Source organism: Tachypleus tridentatus, chromosome 1 (assembly GCF_004210375.1).
Source record: "Tachypleus tridentatus isolate NWPU-2018 chromosome 1, ASM421037v1, whole genome shotgun sequence".
Lineage (NCBI taxonomy): Eukaryota > Metazoa > Arthropoda > Merostomata > Xiphosura > Limulidae > Tachypleus > Tachypleus tridentatus.
In genome coordinates, this window is record NC_134825.1 from 127,742,028 (window position 1) to 127,766,462 (window position 24,435).

Below are 24,435 nucleotides of genomic sequence, written 5' to 3' on the forward strand. Positions count from 1 at the left end.
TCCATGAAAAGTGAACTTGTTTTAAAAATCAGTTGGGTAATAACTGGTAAGAAAAGCATTAATTTCATTTTCAACTACTAAAAGTAGTTTAGTTAATGAAATGCTACAGCTAATCGCATGTTTTTAAGAGCGATGTTCCAAGCGCTACTCTGGGACTATGTTCTTCGTCGTCGGTCGTGCTTAGTCTCATCATATTTATGCGTCATTGTTTCGCACTGCAATTTATATTTTATAACAAGTTTCAGGAAAACATGACAATGTCAACCATAAACTATTCAGCTTGACAAATTGCCACCAACTCTCCACTAGGACGTCAGTTTTCAAGACTACATTGTAAGTATAGAAAGAATAAAAAAGCTCATTGGAACTTTGCTATGATTACAGTTCCTTTCACTATGATTACAGTTCCTTTCGCTATGATTACAGTTCCTTTCGCTATGATTACAGTTCCTTTCACTATGATTACAGTTCCTTTCGCTATGATTACAGTTCCTTTCACTATGATTACAGTTCCTTTCACTATGATTACAGTTCCTTTCACTATGATTATAGTTCCTTTCACTATGATTACAGTTCCTTTCACTATGATTATAGTTCCTTTCACTATGATTACAGTTCCTTTCGCTATGATTACAGTTCCTTTCACTATGATTATAGTTCCTTTCACTATGATTATAGTTCCTTTCACTATGATTACAGTTCCTTTCACTATGATTACAGTTCCTTTCACTATGTTTCTTATGAACATAAAAGTATTTGGTTTCGAAATAGAACTATAAGTTTGTGATCTTGTAGCTTGTAAACCTTCGCGAATTTCGTACCGTTGATTATTATATTGATTTGATTGTTAAATTTCGCACAAAGCTACTCGAAAGTTCTCTACGCTTGCCGTCTCCAATTTAAAAGTGATAGATTAGAGGGAAGGGAACTAGTCAACACCACCCATCGCAAACTCTTGGGCTACTTACTTTTTTTTATCAGATAGAAGTGGGTTTGGTCGTATCATAATAACGCTCCCATAGCTGAAAGGGTAAGCATATTCAGTGAAACAATTCGAATTCGCTACCTGTAAATTGCGACTCGAGTGCCCTAACTTCCAGACCACACCAGTCCTATTGTTTTGCTACTAACACCAGGAGATATATCTTGCTTCGTTGTAATGGCTTTTTAGACAGACTTGTGACTAGATTAACGTGTAAAACGCTTTCGTAAATAGGGCGAACAAACCTTCTACACTATTATCATTTAATAATGATATAGTTTTGGTTAGTTTTACTAATTATTCTAAGGAAATGTGTTAGAAGTTTTTGATAATTAACATAGGGTTGCTACTTACTTTTAATTTTTTCATTTTACTCTAAAATATTTAAAACGCCCAGAAATAAATAAAAAAATTAAAAAAGGCAAATCTGTTATATTGATTAATAAAAAAAGAAAGTCTACATTAAATTAAATTTTCCTCGTATAATCAAGAAATATTTAGATTTTCAATGCGACATATACTAAACACCCCCTCCCACAGTGGCATAGTAGAATATGTGCGGACATACTGCCAGAAACCAGGTTTCAATATATGTAGTGGGCAAAGTACAGATTGCCTTTGTGTAGCTTTTTTCGTAATAACAAACAATAACTACAATAAACGAAAATTAACAGTAAATTTCTTAAATCGTTAAAAACTATGTTGATTAAACTAATCAAAAATTATTCATAAATGATGCAACCTAGAAAAATGTTCTAAATACATGTGAAGGAAGAAAAACATACTTACAGTAAATATAACAAATTTATTACTTTTATTTACCATCAAGTTAATTATCCTGAAATCGTTGCAAAACACTTCTTGTTGTTTCTCGACATATATAGATATATATATAACACAAATCGTGAAAGTAAATTTATTCGTTTTACTGAAACTTTAAACCTGAAGTTATTAGTAATGAAGTATTATGTGTTGTATTTGACTGTTTTATCGCAAAGCTATGCAGTGGGTTTTATGTTCACAACAAGGAATTAAACTACACATTTTGACGTTTTAATAAAATAAACTCTTTGGATCTACCGAAACATATCTTATACTTCATGAAATATTTATTTTTATTTTCATGTCAATAAAATACTTTAAAAATAACGTTTTCATTTTAGTTAAAACACACAAAATACAAATAGATTTGAAAAAACAAGACATTTCATTATTTCGTCAAAAGCAATTCATGGTGGCTTAGTGGTAAGTCTAAAGAATTATAAATGATTAAAACTGCATTTCGATACCTGCAGTAGGTAAAGCAAATATAAGATATAATGTAGCTTTACGATTTACAACAAATTGTTAACAAATGCAATGTATCTTTTTATACAGTTGATCCTTTATGCATGTGTGTTTTGTTTTGGAATTTTTTTCATAGAAGGAAGTTAAAAACACTCTGAAATGGGACATTTTTTATTTCTTTACAAATTGCTGGCTTTTAATTTAAAAACACCCGTATTTAAATCAGTTAAATGAGCCAATTTTACCTTTATCAAAGCAGCTTATACAAACAGTATCTAATGAGGTAACTAAGGATTTAATAGCAAAGGAAAGAAGGAAGGGAAAATCAGCTGACATTTTCGCTTAAACAGTTTTTGCTTCCTTAACAGATACCTTCATCTAGATAATGCAAACACAATTTTACTGATGTTTCAAAGCTATTATAAATCAGAAGAAAATATTTCTGTTATAGATTATTTTAATGTCAAAAATCGTTACTTACACTGATATAAGGTCAACAGTAAGTTTAAGCTAAAATCAGGATTTCGATTTTTCTGTGATGGACAGAGTGCAGATAGTCCATTATGTAGCTTTGCACTAAAACAAATATTAATATAGGAACCAAACCTGGTGAAACAATAGATTTCAATAGTTATAAGTAACGTAGTTTTAACACTATAATCAGTTAGCTATGCTAATCATAATATTCGTAAATATACTTTAATTCTGATCTATGTAGGTAGCTTGCATTGATTACAAGTTAAAAGTAATCGTATAAAGGCTAGAAATAAACTGATTAAAAGAAGTCACCAAATAAAGAACTAAATTGTAAGTTTTCTTCCGGTAGAAAAGAGATAAAATTATGATATTTTTGCTTCGTTAATATTATGCTAAAATCACACAGATATGTACAACTCCATATATTTTAAGAATATCGATCAGTTGGTAAATAACTTCGTTAATTATTAATCTCATAACGTTTCGGAAATACTCATAATTTGATATACAATGTTAAGAGGTTATTCAACAGATTTGTTTTGATTAAATGCCTTGAAGTGACGCTTTCATGACTTCGATATATTTTAAAAAGAACAGTACATAGTTTTTAAAAACTGGACGCCGATAATTATTCCCCATGCATTAATAATACAACGTGGTAGATAATGTAATGTTCCAGAGTGTTTTAAGACGAATTTGGATAGATCTTCATGCAAAAAAAGAAAAAAAATTATCGAAAGATGTGTGATCTGTCAATTGTATAACACACATATTTAATAGTTTAACTTTCCCTATCATTTCCTTTAATTCAACTACATATGTGCCGTAACATTATTCTCGTTGTCATATTAACAAAATCAGTCTGACTAAATAAAATTACCATTGTTGTTACGTTAACAAACAATCTGACTAAATAAAATAATTACAATATGCAAATAATTTCAGAACCATGTTTATATTACTTAATGTTTAATAATCACATATTTCTTGAGGACAAATAACATATTTTTGTCTCTCTCTATTTAATAAGCTATAAGTGCTATATTTTCTATCCAAAAAAATACACTATTAATGTTCATGACCAGGGAACAAGACCGTTCGTAATGAAGACAGGAACTACAAATCCGTATACAGTGTTTATTGTTATCTTTTACAAAGAGAAACCCAAGTTTTTGATAACGAATTGTTTTAGACGACTTTTATTTAGATATGCTCGTTTCGCTTACGAACAGTATTAGAAACTCATGGCACGTTTGAGGTAAGTTAGAGTAATTTCCCCCTTATAAAAACGTAAGCGTTCATAAATTTTTAAGATGATTATTGCGAATAAAATGTCGCTATATTGGCCACAAAAAGATGTAGGAATCCGAATAGAATTCAGACAAAACTTCAATGACTACTAGAAATGAAAAATGGTACAACAATGTACCACATATAAAAGAAGGTCAAAACGGAAATTAGTTCTTTCTTTGTTTAATAAATGATACAATTTCAAAATTACAATAGTTTAGTGCAAACGTTACCATAGAAACACTTATGGCTGGCATTGATCCTCATCTGTGTATTTATTGAAGCTTATTTCTTTATCCTCTCCATATCCGGATTCAGTAGAAACACTATCACCACGAGTCCCGGCATCAGTTGTTGATATTTGTTGAAGCTTAATATCCAGCTCATTCAACTGAACAGGACTCGGATACTCATCAGAAAGGAAACCAATATGTTGAATATCGTGTATCACCACATCCAAAGACGATTGAAGATCGGAAGTGGTCGAGTTAGTGATCAGATCTTCCTCAAATTCTGAATCTCCTTCGTCTTCTTCTTCTAGTTCTTCGATAGCAGTCAGCTTAGGAGCACTTCTTGCTCGCTCCAGAGGCGGCCGGAAGTTGGCCGTCCCAGTGACGAGAAGCTGTTTCCGACGGGGTAAGGTAGGGACCACAAACGACGACCTGGTTACCGTCAATCGTGCTTTTTGTCGGGTGAGTTTCTCCCGACGAAACTCCTGAAGCGCAGCAGTCAACTTCTGGTTCAACTGATTTACCATTATCTGTGCTTTGTCTTCCTTACCGCATAGAATAGCATGACAGCGGAGCTCTTGCTTAAAGCGGCGAGTTTCGTGTCTATACACCCAACAGAACACTCGAGGGTACTGAGGGTGTGCCGCACAGTAGGTGATGCGATTAGCCCAGTATTCCGTAAGTCCGTGCTCCTTCGTCATTGCTTTTAGACCTGAGTTACATACAGTTATCGTCATGTAAGTGTCCTGTTTAACATTTGTAAAGTAGTTAGTCCACAACGTGGCCAAAGCTATGTCAACACAAGTGTCACCCTTGGCCCACGGAGTCACCACGTTTCCCAAATACACCCCTTTGTAGACAGAGTCACAATCGCTGATGGAAATTGAACGTTTGTTCCAAAATTTAAGTTTCAGTTTAACGTGCGACGGAGAAAATGGCAGCTGTATCGACATGATCAACAGTCGGATACAGACTTATCGCAACATTAGTTCCAGCAATCAGTAGTTAATCTTAGCAGGAAATGTTCGTGAAATTGTTGACGTTTCTTGCTGTTACCTTGTTAATCTTCCCCTTTTTTGTTGTCACAAAAGAGTATTTATTATATATTTTTTCTATTACAACCTTATAAATGAGAGATATTAAACTCTAAGATTGAATAAGTCTAGCAAGTAACCATTAAATTGCTTATAAAATTACATCCCTAGGTAATTTTACTTACACTTACGTATTTAACAGAACAACAACACAAGGGTGCCAAACAGAGCGACCACTTTACGTACACTACGCTTGCGAGATTTAATAGTCTTGCACTTATATCTCCTACCCGGAATCAATTCAACGTCACATCCCAAGTTGGCCACGATTGGTCTGGTACTTTTTGTTGTGTTAATACTTGATTACTTGGAAACATTTATCCGTTTGTTACCAAGGCACTAGTATTTTTATTGCGTGCGTGCGAAGTCACGATTTTGAATTCACCTTTTGACTTTTAGGCCTTATTTCCACCCCCCGTTAGTACAGCGGTATGTCTACGGATTTACAACGCTAAAATCAGGGGTTCGATTCCCCTCGGTGGGCTCAGCAGATAGCCCAATGTGGCTTTGCTATAAGAAAACACACAAACACACACACGCCTTATTTCCACATTATCTATTAAAAAATAAATAATTTTCTTTTTCAACTTATTTTTTGGCAAGAATTTATTTGAAGAAATGATGACTCAGCAATAAGTACAATAATATTTTGAAGTATTAAAAATCAAGATTACAGTTCAAAGTATTTTATCATGTCTAATTAATGCAAAAGAATGAAAAAAAAATATATATATATCCCCTAAAACTAAAATGGTGAATATTTGAACCGTAATTTGTGACTTATAAGCTGCTTTCCACGTGCATATTTATCATTAGTTTAGTTTTAACAAGTTTGAAATTGACAATTTTATTTTCTAATCATTAAAAATTATCAGGAGAACATTTATGTCGGTTTCCTTGGAGTTTAAAGACCCCCAATTTTTGCAGTACTGCACCACTTATTTTCCGCCTAATCTTATTTATATGATCTTGTAATATTTTATGAATATATGTAAGGAAAATCTTTGACAATTTTTTAATCTTATTGTTTCAACATGTGCAAACATTGATAAATATTTATTAGTTTTATACATTGTCAACATATTACAGAGACACGGCGGAGAGTGAATTGGTTTGTGTGGAATTTCGCACAAAGCTACACGAGGGTTATCAGCGCTAGCTGTCTCTAATTTAGCAGGTTAAGACTATAGGGAAGGCAGCTAGTCGTAACCATCCACGGTGAACTCTTGAGCTACTCTTTTACCCACGAATAGTGGGATTGACCGTCACATTATAACGCCTCCACGGTTGAAAGGGTGAGCATGTTTGGTGTAACGGATATTCGAACCCGCGACCCTCAGATTACGAGTCGAGTATCTTAACCACCTGGCCATGCCAGACCGGAGAGTGAATAATAATCTATATATAAAAACATAAACCAAGTTCAGTAGTAAAACATTACGTGGGTGAAAATTAACTCGACGCCCAACACCTACACCTTATTTCATTCAGACACAAGGGCGTCTAATGAACAAAAATTTAATTAAAGTACGTTTTTGCTTAAGGATCATTTCATGGTTTCTAGTTCATCTACGTGGGCGATAAGTTTTGATATTTGTCCTGTGATAAACATATTTTCGTGTCTGCATATATAATAACTTATAACTGAGACATTCCTGAAATTTCTTGCCCTCACGAAAAAATACTCTTGTCCAGATATTTTGAAAACAATGTAAAAAAGTTTAAAGTCTTTGTAATTTTGAAGGCCTGTTACCTTTGTTTAGTTGCCACAAGAAGTTGCTGTTACAGGACAATGATCAGAAAAGAAACGGGGATATATTTCAACATGTTATACATTCAGATATCAGAACATACTCTCTGAACAAATGTGATATATGCTTTTTACTTAAATTTTATCATAATACTTTGACATTTCTAGTTTGTAAAGTCAGAAGACGGTTCAAAGTCAATAGTTAATTATTAAGTAAAATTTTACTTGTAATTATTCTCTCTCGCGCCGATGATGACAGCAACGTAAATGAAATAAACTATACAAATATCCAACTAAACAACAAACAAAATATTGATCACAATGACCATATCTATATATATGATGCCCTTTTTTCCTTGGCTTTTGACATTCATAGAGATTCATCCAAGTTAACTTTCATACATAACCATGATTTTCTATTGCGTCACTACAAATAAGCAATAACAAAGTAAAGAATACACAGCAGTATGTGTAAAATTATAATTGACAGGGTTAGGTGTAAGTGGAGAATACACAACAGTACACTTAGAATTATAATTGACAGAATGTAGGTGTAAGTTGAGTGTACACAACAGTGCATTTAAAATTATAATTGACAGGATGTAGGTGTAAATGGAGAATGCACAACAGTATCTGCAGAGTTCTAATTGACAGGATGTAGGTCTATTTGTATGTTTTGAATTTTCGCACAAAGCTACACGAGGGTTATCTGCTCTAGCCATCCCTGATTTGGCAGAGTAAGACTAGAGGGAAAGCAGCTAGTCCTCACCACACAGCGCCAACTTTTAGGCTACTCTTTTACCAACGAATAGTAGGATTGACCATCACTTTATAATGCCACCACGGCTGAAAGAGCGAGCATGTTTGGTGTGATAAGGATTCGAACCGGCGATCTTAGGATTACGATTCGAGCGCCCAAACCACCTGGCCATGCAGGGTCAGTGTAGATGTAAGGGAAGAGTGCAAGACAGTACCTGTAGATACTGATACAATGTAGGTGTGAAAAGATATTACGTGGCAATCAATGGACCGTTGTACTTTACTTCCGAATAGTTATTAGTGCATTACGATATACACACAGAGTCATAAGGAATGCTAACAGTACTTGATATGAAAATAGTTAAACGATGACGAATAAGCATAATGTTTCACGCTTTAGCGAATATCACATAAAATAAACAATAAAGCATAATTAACATTCCAGATTCATGTATTCCAAACTTTTTTGCTCGATACGTTCAAAAAGTCAGAAGGGGTAGAACATTGACCTTTCTTCTTATTCGAAACATGTAGTATGTTCCATAATCAATATATTTTACTTTAAACTTACGTTACTACGCTGTCAAATAATATCGGGTCCTGGATATTGCATACTGTATATTGTATCTGTGTACGTTACTTATACCAGATAATGACATAAGCTTGTTGAAATGTTGTACATCTATAATAAAGTTTCTTGCACTATCAGTTAAAGCTGTCTCAAAACTTTACTTGCTTCAGACTTGTTCTCAGGCCGACATTAATCTTATCTTTAATCCTTATACCTTTCCTCAAGCCCTACATTAGTTTTAACTTTAATCCTCAGATTTGTCCTTAATTTTAATCCAATAAAACTCACAAAGAAGTGTTAGCCAAAGAGCGACGTAACTTTCTTTTTCTCATTGTAAAACACATCCAACACAGACAAGACAACACAGTACAACCATGTAGAAAACAAACTATTTATATCACAATACCCTTTATCAGTGCAATAATACAAGATAGCCATTAACTCTGAATGTAGAATACAAAAGAAATCCCTCCAACAAAGATGCAAGTTTGAAGTGTAACACATACGACAAAATCCTTTAATATAGAATCATGACCAAGTAGTCAGGGTGCTCGCCTCGTAATCTGAGGATCGTAGGTTCGAATCCCCGTCACATCAAACATTCTTGCTCTTTCAGTCGTGGGTGTATTATATAGTACAGTTAATCCCATTATTCGTTGGTAAAAGAGTAGCTAAATTAGGGACGGCTAGCGCAGGTAGCCCTCGTTGAGCTTTGCGCGAAATTCAATTAATAAACATACAATGAAATAAAACGTATGAAACATTACAACTCAAACCCTTTAAGAAAGATAATAAATTGTACTGAAATACCCTTTAAATAATTACTACAGGTGAAGCATGACGGGTAAAAAATGTAAGCGGTTGTTATTCAATGAAAAACAACTTTACTACAGATTAACATATTCTATTTACATAAAAATCTGATTAAATCATAGTTTACTAAATTACCTTCTCACAGTCAAAAAATATGAAAATAGCCTTCATGAAGCAAAAATACTTTTCATATAATAACCGAATATTACAACAAATGTGCATATAAAAATAGCATAATCTTTCACCAGATAAACAACAACCTGGTTATTTAAACTTCATCGTGCGTATTATAGATTTACTTTCTTTTCTCCGGAGGTAAAATGAAAACAATCCGTGACGTACAGGCCAAATACGTTCTTTGATTGGCTGCATTGGACTAAATTTCGCCTATTCAAGGAACATCAGAATAACTTGGGTCAGCAAACCAGAAAAATACAGTTAGGCCTCTGATAATGGTGAAGTGTATATATTCCTTTCTAACTCATGCTGATTTATAGAACACATATATAACAATATAAACAAAACATCTGTACCTACACATATCTTTAGCTAAATACCACACATGCAGAAACATTATAGATCTACGTCCGTATATGAATGAAACATATGCAAACACACTCAAAATAACATATAGTGGCTAAATTTACATTTTATTAGTTCCTGTCGTAAGTTACAAAGTTCGACGTGCTTAGCAGATTTTTTTATGCTAGGCTTAAGTTCTGTCATTAAGCACTGATGTAAAAAAAATTTGATCTACTAGTTTTATATTTTTCATTATCCAAATACGTTGGACTTTTACAGTATTTATTTTCACTTTTGATATTATGCGGCATCTGAGGTAATTGGCCAGATCAGAAATGTTTATGATCCAAGGTTAGCCATCCCTAATGCAGAACTGTTGACGTGAAGAGAGATAAGCACTCAGAAGCAACCATTTCCTATAAAGCTATCACACTTATAACACTCCCAATCTTGACAACAGCTCAAACCTTCGACCTTATGACCTGTAGTCAGAAGACTTATTACTATGCCACGTCCAACAAATTTGATAGATTTAAGCTAAACACTCTGTATGTTGTGCATAACTTGTACAAGGGCAACAACATAATGCATGTGTCAAGCAGTTTCATAAACTTAGCAAAAACGCTATCTTACTGATTATAGAAACATGAAAATAAAAGATATTAATATGAATAGTTTCATAGAGTAATCTTTCAAATATCATTTGAATAGCGAGTGTTGTCATGCACGTGTTTCTAAAGCCGGTGAGCTATGTGGTATTGAAGAAAAATGAGAACTCAAGTTGAATATTCTTGTAGAATACTTATGCAACGTTATCATAACATAAAGATAGAGTAACAGTGTAGACAGAAACCCACTCTGTCCAATTTTAAAGCATATTCCCCTTTAATCTGACTTTGTCACTTTATAACATTTCCAACAGTTTCTGAATAGTTACTTCCAGAAGAACGAAGCCAACCTGGGAATGTCACCTTTTTTAACTTTTCCAATACTACACAATACTACTAAACATGCTCGCCCTTTCAGCCGTAGGGGCGTTATAATGTGACTGTCAATCCCACTATTCGTTGGTAAAAGAGTAGCCCAAGAGGTGGCGGTGGATGGTGATGACTAGCTACCTTCCTTCTAGTCTTACACCGCTAAATTAGGGACGGATAGCACAGATAGCCCTCAAGTAGCTTTGTGCGAAATTCAAAATAAACAAATAAATAAATGAAACATACTTGACTCCATTATTGCTACTGTTCTTTTTTACTGTACTTTTCTCTTTTATATTATAAAACCCCCGCGACATTTCCCGTTTACTTCATATTAAAAACGTTTGTATGTGTGTGTGTTTTATTATAAGAAAGCCACATCGGACTATCTGCTGAGTCCACCCAGTGGAATCGAATCCCTGATTTTAGCGTTGTATATCCTTATTTAAAAACAAACGAATATAAATTGGATATAATTTCAAACGTTAGATATGATTTTTATATGATTTTTTTCACATACGTATATAATTAAAACATTGATTTATTAAGGGGTTTACGTCTCAGTGATAATTTAAATACACCCTTAAACCAGTATTTAAAACTCGTGTTAAATACAGAGCATACCGTGTAGTTATGCTTCTTTCTTTTTTTTTTTTTACAGCACAAACTGAGAAATTTACTAATTTCAATTCCAAAGTACATAAAAAGACGTAGTTATTATAATACATACATACACATATTTCATACTTATCTGTTGTTGGCCTGTTTTCTTTAACGTGTGCTCGCTCCGGATGGCACAGCGCTAACTTTGAGGGTTTTCACCGCTAAATTCAATACTTGAGGTGGATGAAGTGCAAACAATCCCCAGTGCAGATTTCGCTAGAATAGTAAAATAAACGAGTATCATTTACGGGTACATTTTGATGCATCTGATAAAAAGTTAAGATTCTGGCTTGTAAATATAGTACATATACCAAGAAGATAGTAGATTTAAAGTCTATAAAAGATATTTCCTGTTCTCTGTCATATCCTTAGTCAGAATCTAACAGGTGTCAACAAAGGTGCGAGTTCAAACCAGGTGTTGACGACCCGAAATCTATATTTTTTCTAGAGGCTAGGGGTAACAAAACGTTTAATAATTCAATTACTAACGCACATATAACATCATACCAGGTACCAAAACTGTTATTTTAATTTTTGTTAAAGTAACTTTAAAGAAAAAAATTATTCCATCACATGTCAAAAGGCAAAAATAGCAAAGGTCAAATGAAAAACTAACAGGAGATAAGCATCTTTCGAAACTTTCAACATTTTTCAGTGATATACCGACATATCTGCGCTTTATAATGTAAAATTGGCATTGAAGAGTCGCTTTAGAACCTACAGCAAACATCTAGCATAACCCTCTAATTTTATGATCTATACAGACAGAAGAGAACAGGAGATTCAAGAAAAGGTGGCAAAATCACAATTTCTTCAAAGTTCCGTAGAAAATTGTAAAATTCAATAGTTATACAGCATACCAAATATTTCAATTGTAGGCCATAACAATTTCAAAAGGTCATGTACTATTAATATTACTATTGGCTAATAAGCTTTTGTTTAATATTATTGCACTCAAAACACCACCTATAAAATACGAAGAATATGGCAACGTTTGTCGACAAACATCTCTGAACCTGAGACTGGCAATCGAAACATATGAATTGAGTTGGTCCTGAGAGCTGAGCCCGGCATGGTCAGGCGGTTAAGATACTCGACTCGTAATTCGAGGATCGCGGGTTCGAATCCCCGTCGCGCCAAACATGCTCGCCCTCCCAGCCGTGGGGGCGTTATAATGTGAGGGTCAATCCCACTATTCGTTGGTAAAAGAGTAGCCCAAGAGTTAGTGGTAGATGGTGATGACTAGCTGCCTTTCCTCTAATCTTACATTGCTAAATTAGGGACGGCTAGCGCATATAGCCCTCGAGCAGCTTGGCGTAAAATTCCAAACAAACCAAATCTATGGGCTGACCTCCTTTCATTATAATAACCTTTATGACCTTTACCTGGCAATTTCTTGGGATGCAGCTGAAATATCCTCATAATGTTTCTCAGTTAACTTTAAACCGATATTATGTCTCATGTTTCCATTCACTTGAATGCCTCGGTGAAAGTAAAGACCGTCACATTGTAATTTGGCGTTAATATTACTACCATTTCATTTTGCGTATTTAAATAACTATAATAGGTTATTTGATCGCTTGAATTTTAAATATAGATATACAATTGAAATGTGGCACTAAATATTTACGCATATTTTAATTTCTATTCTTTTAATTTGCTATCCAGCATTTTTATGTCATATATTCCAGATTAATATTATTAATTCTATTAAACTAGCAATACCGAGGAACCATAGCGTCTAATTGTCAATTCTTCAATTTGGTACAAGTCTGCAAAAATGTGATGACTATGAAAGATCTCAAACACAGTAACTTACTTTGCCAGAGGAAAAGATACGCCAAAGATCAAACCTTACTGCCACCTGGTAGAACTTTGTCACAATATATGTACCCCTTGCTCATTTGCAGGTTCTAATCTGGAAAACAGTTAATCAGCAAGGATCACCTCCAGCGAACTTTAAAGATTTTCTTTGGACACTGGCCAACGGAACGTCAGAGTCTGCTGTTAGATGTCTTGACTTAAGAGTTGACCTTTATCAACCTATTTAAAATGAATATTATATATATTGTATTATTTTGGTTAAAATAATGATGTATAAAAGAATCATTGGGTATTTGATAGTCGTTTTTTCATGGAGATGATTTCTAATGTAGTTACAGTCAACAAGTTATATCATAGAATTAAGTACTGTAACAAGAGATTCGCGGATATAAGTGCTGATAAACTAAATATTCCTCTATGAAAACAATGTATTAAAATATCATCATATATTGGGGCATAATGTATAAACATTGGGTTTTAGTTTTACTTCAAAGGGTGACCTTTTGACCTCTGGTGACTTTATTATGAAATTTTACTTTTTATCATTTAAGATTACTTCAGCAGACATTGCAGGGTCAATGTTTGTATCTTATATGCCATTATAAGTGTATTATTAAAGAAATTATGAAACATTTTATTATTCCCGAATCGCTTGTCAGTTTGGATTTATGCCTATAAAAAAACAAAAACAACTATATACCATATTTCTGGTTTAACATTTCTGCCACCTGGCTAATAAAGCACTGATTAATGACGTGAAATGTGTTTGGGCAATGACTCGACTTTAATCTTGATTCATCATCTTGAATAGATTAAACTTATAGTCTTTTGCCAGAAAGTAATAGACTTCGCATGTCTTTTAGTACAGAGAGTTATTTTTTTATTTGTTAATAAATTCCCCTTATCTCCCTTGATACATGTCCACTTAAATGGTATCCACTTACGGTATTTTCAAAACTTTAGTCTCAGTGGTTGAAAACTATTAGAATTTACAAAAAATAAAAAAAATATTTGCATATAGGATCTCAATGTAACTTATGAAATACAGTCTATTCTCTTCTTCTCAAAGGTAGAAGTTATAAACTTTTCAGCGCTAGTCTTGATTTTGGAGTTTAACTTTCCAATAATAAAATAAACTAAGTTCACCTTCTTCCTGTTATATTTAGTTAAGATATTCGTTCATGTTTGTTGACGATTTAAAGCGATTGCTCATGCTCATTGAAAAATTGGGTCTTAGGTTAGCGGTTTTCGGTAAATTAGGGCATTAGTTCGTGTACGTTGGTGATGCTGCAAATATTTGTTTTTTTTTAATCAGTTAATCATAATAACCTTGTATTTTCTATCCTTCTGTATTTATGTTTATAGAAAAGCTACTTAGGCTATCTGCCGCCATTCCTAATTTTGATCTGAAGGTAATCAATCAGCAGCATCCTCGCTAATGGATAGACCGTCACTCTTATAACGCACCCACAGATTGAGGTTTGTTTATTTATGAATTTCGCAGAAAGTTACGCGAGAGTTATCGGCGCCAGCCGCCCCTAATTTAGCAGTATAAGACTAGATGGAAGGCAGCTAGTTAAAACCACCCAGCGCTAACTCTCGGGCTACATTTTAACTAACGAAAAGTGGTATCGACTATCACATTATAATGCTCCCACGGCTGAATGGACGAGCACGTTTGATCACGGGATTCAGACCATTGAATACGAACCAATATATAAATATATAAATGCTCACTTCATACTGGTCTGGCATGGCTACGTGGTTAGGGCGCAATCTCCAGGTCGCGGGTTCGAATCCCCGTCGTACCAAACATGCTCACCCTTTCAGCCGTGGGTGCGTTATAATGTGATCCTGAATCCCATTATTTGTTGGTAAAAGAGTAGCCCAAGAGTTGGCGGTGAGCAGTTATGACTAGCTGCCTTCCCTCTAGTCTTACACTGCAAAATTAGGGACGGCTAGCGCAAAATTCGTGAAATTAAAAAACAAATCATTTCATACTGCAGTTTGTTAACACAAACAATACGTAGATTTAAATAAGAAAAAAAAAGGTAAAATATATGTTTGTACAAGTATATGTTTTTGCAACACAATCTTATACGAATGTGTTTTAACGGAAAATCTAAAGGTTCGGGGATCCAAAAAGCATGTTCAGTTGTTTATGGCTTCGTAAAAATGACTGAAGAATCATTTAAAAAATACCCCTGAACATGATTAAGGAAATATTTTAAGATAGTACATATTTATTTGAAACCTTAATAACTAAAGACGTTAATGTCACAGAGAAAGCCAATATTGCTTAGTGCTGCTCTTTTCAAGCTAAAATATAATATTAATTCGACAAGAAAAAAACAAGAGAGAGAGAGAGAGAGAGAGACGAAAATATCAGTTCCATGGTGGAACAGCATTAAGTTTATGAACCTATAACGATAATATTCGGGTTTCGATTCCCTGCAGTAGATATAGCGGATAACTCAGCGTGACTTTGCTCTAAAACAAACAAACAAACGAACGAAAATATTATAGATGCAGATATTAAATAGTAAAAAAATGAAAGTTTTAATTGAAATGGCCCGAAAATTTATCATTAAATTTCCAAGTAAATTAATTATAGTGCAATTCCCGAAAAGATGTCATGATTAATGTAATTTATAATCTGCGCACTAGATTGCATTAATATTGCAATGGGCATGACGTCATACTGAGAGCGATGAAAAGGTAATGAAATGTTTTGAAATAATTCGTCATTTTCTGTGGAAAACAATATTTTAATGCTACGTACCTGTTTCCAACAGTAAGAAAGCTAACACATGGTGTTTTTAATAATCTGGTTCTATAACTTTAAGGAGTAATTAGTGAATAACAGTAATTAAATAATTAAAGTACGATTCCTAGAGGCCCGGCATGGCCAAGTGGTTGAGGCACTCGACTCGTAATCCGAGGGTCGCGAGTTCAAATCCCCATCACACCAACCGTGATCTTCAGCCATGGGGGCGTTATAATGTTTCGGTCAGTCCCACTATTTGTTGACTGGTAAAATAGTAGTCTAAGAGTTGGCGGTAGTAGTCTTATAGTAGTCTTACACTGCTAAATTAGAGATGGCTAGCGCAGATAACCCCCGTGTAGCTTTGTGCGAAATTCCGAACAAACCAATTTACTCTCCGCCGTGTCTCTGTAATATGTTGACAATGTATAAAACTAATAAATATCAATTTAGGGACGGCTAGTGCAGATAGGATAGCTTTGCGCAAAAACAAACAAATACAATTCATGTGTATGCTTACAAAGGACGGCCATGTTTGATCTTCTCAAATGTGCATTATATAAAGAGGCATCTACCTATAGCTTTGGAGGAGGTACGGTGATTTTTTGGAAGAGAGACGCCTTTACAAAATAAATCAACATAATAGTAGTCATTATTTGTTTTGAATTTTGCGCAAAGCTACTCGAGGGCTACCTGTGCTAGCCGTCCCTAATTTAGCAGTGTAAGGCTAGAGGGAAGGCAACTAGTCATCATCACCTACCGCCAACTCTTGGGCTACTCCTTTACCAACGAATAGTTGGATTGACCGTAAAATTATAACGCCCCCACGGCTAAAAGGGCGAGCATGTTTGGTGTGACTGAGATTCAATCGGCTACATACCCATTCAACTGTAATGTCCTTCCTGACCACTTTTTCGCTCTACCTTTTCCTAATTATTCCAATGGTCGATTAAGAATACCGAGAGATCCACTAATAAATCCAGTAGCAGACCCAACTGGAACCCAAATACCTGTTGAAGAAAAAACACCGACAAAATGTTTGTTTTGTACAAACCCAATGCCCACAATTTATTTGGCTTTCAACAAAAAATGGAAGCAATGTGTAGAATTATAGAAGTTACGAATTAATACTGAGAACAAGGGATTATTTACAACAGCATATAAAATGGGACATAACAGAAAAGCGGATGAAGGTTGTTATTTGATATTAAGCACAAATATACAAAGGTCTATCTGTGCTCTGTCTACCACGAGTATCGAAACCCGGTTTTGGGCGGTATAGGTCCGCAGATATACCATCGTTCCACTAGGGAGCGCAGATGAAGGTGTGTATGTTTTCTTATAGCAAAGCCACATCGGGCTATCTACTGTGTCCACTGACAGGAATCGATTTTAAGGTCGTAAATCCGTAGACACGAAGATGAGATGAGAAAGTATCGTAAAGCGAAACAGTAATAGTTGTGTTGAATGTCTAGAAAATTATTTTTCAACCAAAGAGAAAGTAAACTGGAAGCAACATACTTCTTATAAAACACGAAAAATTGAGACATACATCATCTATGATTTAGTTTTTGTGCCTAGGAAGTAAAAAAAAAAAGCCAAAGCAAATAGAAAAGTGGTTTCTTAACCTTAGAGTCTTCAACAAAGGACATTCAACTATGCTATTGTCTTTACGAATTTCTTTTATCAATTAGCCTAATTATGCTAAACAATGTTATCGTCAAAATAAGTCAAACTAAGTGTAACTTTGAACATCGTTTTTAAAGCAAGAAGTCATTTATGTAACTTTTGTTAATTAATTTACATTTAATTATGTTAACAAAACATTTCGAAGTGTGACATCTTACCTATACGGTCGAAAGTGTTGACTAGAAATGTAACATTTTAATTAAAGATATGTTTATTCTTATTAGGTTGCCAAAACTTAACCTTTTGTCATGCCAGGTGGTTAGAGCGCTAGACTAGTAATCTGAGGGTTGCGGGTTCAAATCCCCCTCACACCAAAACCAGCTCGCCCTTTCAGCCGTTGGGGCGTTATAACGATACGATCAATCCCACTATTCGTTGGTAAAAGAATAGCCCAAGAGTTGGCGATGAGTGGAGATGACTAGCTGCCTTCCCTCTAGTTTTACACTGCTAAATTAGGGACGGCTAGCGCAAACAGCCCTCGTGTAGCTTTGCGCGAAAATTCAAAAAACAAAAACCTTTTATCATAAATGAATCGCCCCCAGTGGCACAGCGGCATGTCTACGGACCTACAACGCTACAATCCAGGTTCTGATACCCATGATTGACAAAGCACGGATAGCACATTGTGTTGCTTTATGCTTAACTTCAAACATCAATGAATAACATATTACTTTTCAATTTTTCCCCTCTCAGGTAGAGCATCTCTCTCGGAATTACCCAAACAAATGGGTTTTCTCGTCATCACGGATTGATAACTTTATTACAACAGACAGTGCACTAATTATTTATGCAGTCTTCTATCTTCAAATCCTAATATATAATATAATATATAATTATTGTTCATACAGCTTCTGTAATACGTTACTTTTATCGTATATCTTAACATCCACGTGACTGATGTTTTACATTAAGACCTTTAACATTTGATACAATTTAACGCGTAAATACCATTCAGTTTTTGTAATTCCTGCCTAGTAACGATTTACTTTAAGCAGATTAGAGTTATTAGTGAACTCTGTTTCGCTTCACAGCTTAAGACAATACTCAAAGTACGTTTCGTTTGTTTCGGTTTCTTAAAATTGCGCGAACTTCAAAACAAACGAGCCTTACAATTGTTTGTTGCTAATCTACAAAACGTACATTAGACCAACAATAGAATATGCATCACCTGCCTGGATTAACATAGCACCCACACATGTACAGAAACTTCAACGTATACAAAATTCAGTACTAACTTCAGCATATAAAGTACCACGTAGCACCTCAACCACATTCATGCACAAGTATGCAAACATGGACACAATATCTGAAAGGCTCTTGCATAATTCTCTAAAATATTTCAATAATAATTGGCATAAAAATGACGTAATGTGTGATCTCGACAGATATCACGTACATGATGTAAATGGTCCTAAATACCTCTCCCCTTTTAACATATATTTAAGAAATGTAACACAAGCTGGCCACTATGCACTAGACACTTAGTCCTTGTTTCTTTTTATTATTATAATTATTATTTTCTTTTTTTTAATCATTTTTATTTCTTTCTGAATTATTATTAAAGTATTGGATAATAATTATTATTATTACTTTCTTTTGTGTGTGTGTGTGTTACTACAAGTAGTAGTAGCATTCTCTCTATCAAGAAAAAGGAGAAAATACAAAAAAAAAATATATATATATCAGTGATGTCGAGAAACCCACTTGTTGAGAAATTTATATGCAAAAACGGCTCGTTTGGGTTGAGAAAATATTTTACATAGAAGAGCGAACAACGTTTCGACCTTCTTCGGTCATCGTCAGGTTCACAAAGAAAGAGGTAACTGACCGGAAGCTGACCACATGTTTGAAAGGGGTTGTGTAACTGTGTGTCGAAATGTAGAGGGCGGTATTAGATGTTTGAATATATACAAAAAAATAAAAAATGAAGAAAAAAAACACAAGAGAAATAATAAAAGGAAAAAAAAAACCAAAAAACTTCTTGTTCGTCCATGCGTGGACTGAGCCCTGAAATGGGGCTGAGTATGATGTTATACTTTTACTCTGGCCCAAAGCTTAAAAAAACAAAACAAAAAAAACACCCTAAAGACAGACGCTATAATCGTTCGGGAGGGAGGAGGAGGTCAAATGTACCTGACCCTCCTGGGTATTTAACAACATCAATACCCAAGTACCGACACAGTGAACTTGAACTTTGTTGCTAAGCGCAAAGCTACACAACACGGTATCTGTACTATTCTTACCACTGGCATAGAAACCCTGTTTTCAGCGCTATAAGCCTCCACTTACCAGTGAGCCATTGGTTGAACGTTCATACGAAAAAGAGTACAACTTATGATACAATTTAAATACTTGGTAACGTACTGCTTATTTTTCAGTTCTTTTGTGGTACTAATAAAACGAAATATTTTTTGCATTTCTATAATTATGTTAACATAAATTCAAATCGATTATCTAAATTAATCAGATTTATATTAAACTTTATTCGTGGTCCAAACAGGTGGGTATTTTCCGTGTTTTGTTTATTATTAACCAAAACACAGCCATTTTATTCCAATATTTTTCACAGGAATTCTCGTAAATGCACTTTCCTTATGTGCCTGCAATGACAATGATGTTTTTTATTTAATTATTATAACAAATTTAAATATTAGATACAAATGAAAACATTACACACTCTTCACTTGTTTTCGAAGCAAAATTCATGTTGCGTACTCATATGTATATTTTGCGTCAAGAATTTGAATAAATTTCCATGACGTAAATTATCATTAAAGAAGAAACTGTGCCAGAAAATATTTGTGATGTGTTCATCCAAAACATTTGTTCTGCCCAATCACGTGTCACTAATAGAAGCTATTCTGTAAACGGTAAAGGAACAAAAGAAGTAAAGAAACGTAACCTGTAGGACATGTACTACGTGGAGGTTTGCTACCCCTAAGATATCACATGTGTTTCGGCCTCCAAGGTTGAAGCAAACGTTTATAACTAATCACAGGTAACTGGTTTCCTCAAAAGGGGGCAGAAGATTGTCTCGAGGGGTCACCTGTTTTAACCTTTTCAATACTATACAGTAGCGTGTTGCCTGTCAGCCAGCAAAAACTAAAATGACGTCACACAAGGAACGGTTAAATTGCCATTTGTACTGTTATGACGTCAGTAAAATGTACGTATGCCATGAATCTCGTAAAGAATTATGCACTCTATAGGGCCTATAGTATAGGCTAAGACACACGTCATGACATATGAACTTAAAAAGTTTTACCTTTAATATTGGTTTCATTTACTGTTGAAACAGAACACTTTCAGAGACGCTGCGAAAGTACACCTTGTATCGAATCATGCAAGTGTTAAATATCCTGATACTGAATGATAAAATAGTAGAGTCGTTACTAGGCGATAATAACACCCCTCTCCACCCCAGTAAAGCAGTCAAAACAGTGAAAGGTCATGTCGTCGCCTACATTAATTATATTTTTGCCAGATGTTTGAGACAAAAACTAACAAACTATAACGCGCCAGTTGTTGAAATATATACAAAGAAATTGCCAGTAAGTGGTCCTGAGGCTAAACAGTGCCATGATTGTTTGCATACCTAAAACTGTTACTTCCATTTTTAAAAATGTACCTTGTTTTCCTTTTCAAGGTATTTCAAGGTTAGTTTTATGCTTTACGTATACGTCTAACACATGTAGTTTTAGTAAACTTTTCAGGCTTTCTGTTACTTTACAATGACAGCAAAATATATTTACTTTTTAACTATTACGATAAAACATACGTTTTCATGCATGTTCCATAAACACGCTAGGTGAAATAAATAACTGAGATGGAACAGTAAAAACACATGCAACCACCCGTCTGCAGTTTGTAAAAATCTGTATACCACCCCTCGCACAAAGATTCGCAAACGTTTGCGACGAGCCATCCAAATGTTGCGCGCAAAATGTTTGCAACGCATCTGAAGGATTAAATGTGCTGTAATCATCATAAACATGAAACTGCTTACGGTCGGTTTCTTGAGAGCATAATTATTTCATGTGCTTAAATATCCCGTGCACATAGTCTCTTTGTTGTTAAGCGCAAAAAAACACACAAAAAACCCAAAAATCAATGGTTTATATGTGCTGAACCCGGCGCAGGGATCGAACTTCGAATTTTTGCGTTAAGAATCTGTCGGGATTAGCGCTGAAGCACTGGGAAGGGTGGGGGATATATCATCATTCAGAATGTCACGTCTTGTGTAGAATATCTACGTAGTTTCGAGATTTCGAATATATCGTTGTTACGATAATTTGTATTGTTAATTAAGCCACAAATATCTTTTAAATGACTGTATAAAAATATGAACCAAAAATTTTATTCTTAGCCCAAGAAAAAAACAAATGTTAGCCATGTTTAGTGGACGCGAAATTTCATACAATCTTATAATTCAAGTACAATTTTACGAAAGTTTAAATAATTGTACGAAAATGAAAATTAAACAGTTTATTTGTATTTAAAAACGAAAGTGCTACGACATCCAAATATCAACAACAATGAAAATTTGTTTGTAGTTGAGCACAAAGCTACACAACGGGCGAAATGTGCTCTGCTCACTATGGGTATCGAAACTCGGTTTTTAGTTGTGTAAGTCCGCAGACATGCCACTGTGAGGCATGAAACATCCCGCTGTGTTAGTACCGAAAATATTATGGTTCACAAAATAAAATCGTTTAGTAACCAAACGGTATTGCTTGAAAGCTTCTTTTGTCAAACGTGATTGTGTTTTTATATTTCTGATTTGTGTGAAGTGTTTGTCGGAATGACTTACCAGTGCTCGCATCGCCATCTGACGAGACATTTCTCTCATCCGCTTATGACATGTTAATTAAATTTTCTCAGACAAATGTAATTATTTCATTATGTAGTAAATTTACTACAGCCATCTGTTGACGCCTCGAATTCTGAACTACTAACCAGATAGAAGGCAGCTAGTCAGCATCATCCTACCTCCCACCATCCTTTCTACGGGATTGACCGCCACTCTTTTAATTCATCCACATGTTAAAGTGAAGAAAATATTTGCAAATACAGTTTCAGGACAAAATTGTTGCAACACAGAAATGGAGATGTATGGCACAGTGTATTATTTTAAACTTCACAAAATACAACAACGTTTAAAAATCACTATATAAAACTGTGAATTACCACTTTAAAATAACCAATCTTTTGTGGAAGGTAACACTGATTAGTTTGGTTGGTTGGTTTGCTGTTTTATGGCACAAAGCAGCTAGGTTATCTGTGCCAAACATCCGGTAAAAAGTTAAAATTAAAGTAAATTTAGTAAAATTCATAAACGGAAACTAAGGTAAAATAAAACATAAATAATATTAAAACCAATGTTTACATCCAGTCTACAGCAGTAAGAGAAAAACAACATTGATACAGCAGTGAACACAGAAGCTGTAGAGGGGATTCTGCGTGCTACCACCGAACCGCAACAAACCATGACAGAGCCCACAGAGTCACCTGATTTTGAACCATCCGTATAAATAGGAATGGAAAGATGGTTCAAAAGATATTCAGCAAATAAAAGATGCTACTTCCAATCGGGAGTATCTGTTTTCTCAGATGACTTAATAAAAAGATCAAATTTGGGGACTGTATAAGCCATGGTGGGATGGGCTGACCAGTGGATACTGCAATGTTATCCAAGGACAGACCCAATTCATCCAACTGCATCTGGATATGAAGGCCAAAAGCAGCAATGGCAGATCATCTGTTTTGAAAAAGTATGGCCCACCGAGAAAGGAACACACAACCCTAGGCGAGATGCTTTGATAAATAACAAAGTTTCAAAGCATATAGTAAAGACAGTTGCAAATGGTGGAGGTGCAAAGAAGGTTCATGAGACTATGTATAAGCTCTGAACTGGGGAGGTGCAGAATGCCCCAGAGTCATAGTCCTTGATGATGAATGGGGTCAAGCATCTTTACAGCTGACGTTCTGGCAGAGCCATAGACCAGTCATCCATAGTCGAGTTTCGATCGAATAAGAGCACGATATATCTTTAGCATATAATATCGATCCGCTCCCCAAGTATTGGAAGAGAGGGCACAAAGGATTCGATTTTGATTTTGATTCGAGGAACCAAACAAGATGAACATTAACCATCCTCTCTTAGGTCTTACAGAAACAGCTCGTCAAAGCATTTGGATAGTACTTTGAAGGAATCTTGGGATCCTTCCCAGGCTTAGAGAAAGGTAGGACAATAGCCTGGTGCCTGGCACCAGGAAAAACAACCTCGTGCCAGATCCAGTTGAAAACAATCAGAAGAATAGCAAGAGAAGCAGAAGAAAGATGGCGCAGCATTTCATAGTGTACATCATCTGGTCCAACCAATGTACACTATGACATGCTGTGCAATCAGGTCCATTTGATGTACTGCCAGACTGATGAAGGACCAGTTTGAGCTCAACCAGTGTAAAGTCACAATTATATTCATAGAAACAATCAGCTCGAAAAGAAAGAGGTGAGCACTCTGCCCGAGTCTTGATGGCTAAGATGGTGGAGGAAGAAGCAGAAGTGTTAGATACCCAGCCAAAGCTTTCACCTAGAATATCGGCGATGCTCCGGTTATCAGCGACTTTCTGACCATCAGAGAGCAAGATCGAGAAGGGAACAGAATCATTGCCCACTGACCTTTCGTGAATTATTGTCAACCCTCCAAGAAAAATGGGAGATTAGTGTAGGGGAGCAAACTG

At 35.0% G+C, this 24,435-nt stretch overlaps 2 protein-coding genes across 2 annotated transcripts in view; both read right to left on the reverse strand.

Annotated features, from left to right (window-relative positions):
• Positions 1-1,777: 1,777 nt before the first annotated feature.
• LOC143223134 (protein FAM43A-like) lies at positions 1,778-11,611 on the reverse strand. The gene is made up of 2 exons (XM_076450664.1): positions 11,487-11,611; positions 1,778-5,337 (listed from the first exon to the last, which is right to left on the reverse strand). Exon 2 carries the CDS (start codon positions 5,217-5,219, stop codon positions 4,281-4,283), a length of 939 nt encoding a protein of 312 aa, XP_076306779.1. The 5' UTR covers positions 5,220-5,337; positions 11,487-11,611; the 3' UTR covers positions 1,778-4,280.
• Positions 11,612-13,321: 1,710 nt separating this feature from the next.
• Positions 13,322-24,435, reverse strand: part of LOC143223119 (cysteine protease ATG4B-like) — a 62,798-nt gene continuing 51,684 nt past the window's right edge. Inside the window, exon 14 of the mRNA XM_076450624.1 lies at positions 13,322-13,458. The gene's annotated coding sequence lies outside the window, so the exon portion shown is untranslated. The remainder of the gene's footprint in view (positions 13,459-24,435) is intronic.

Coding starts and splice junctions, on each gene's coding strand:
- LOC143223134 (XM_076450664.1), bottom strand. CDS start 5,219: ATGTCGATACAGCTGCCATTTTCTCCGTCGCACGTTAAACTGAAACTT.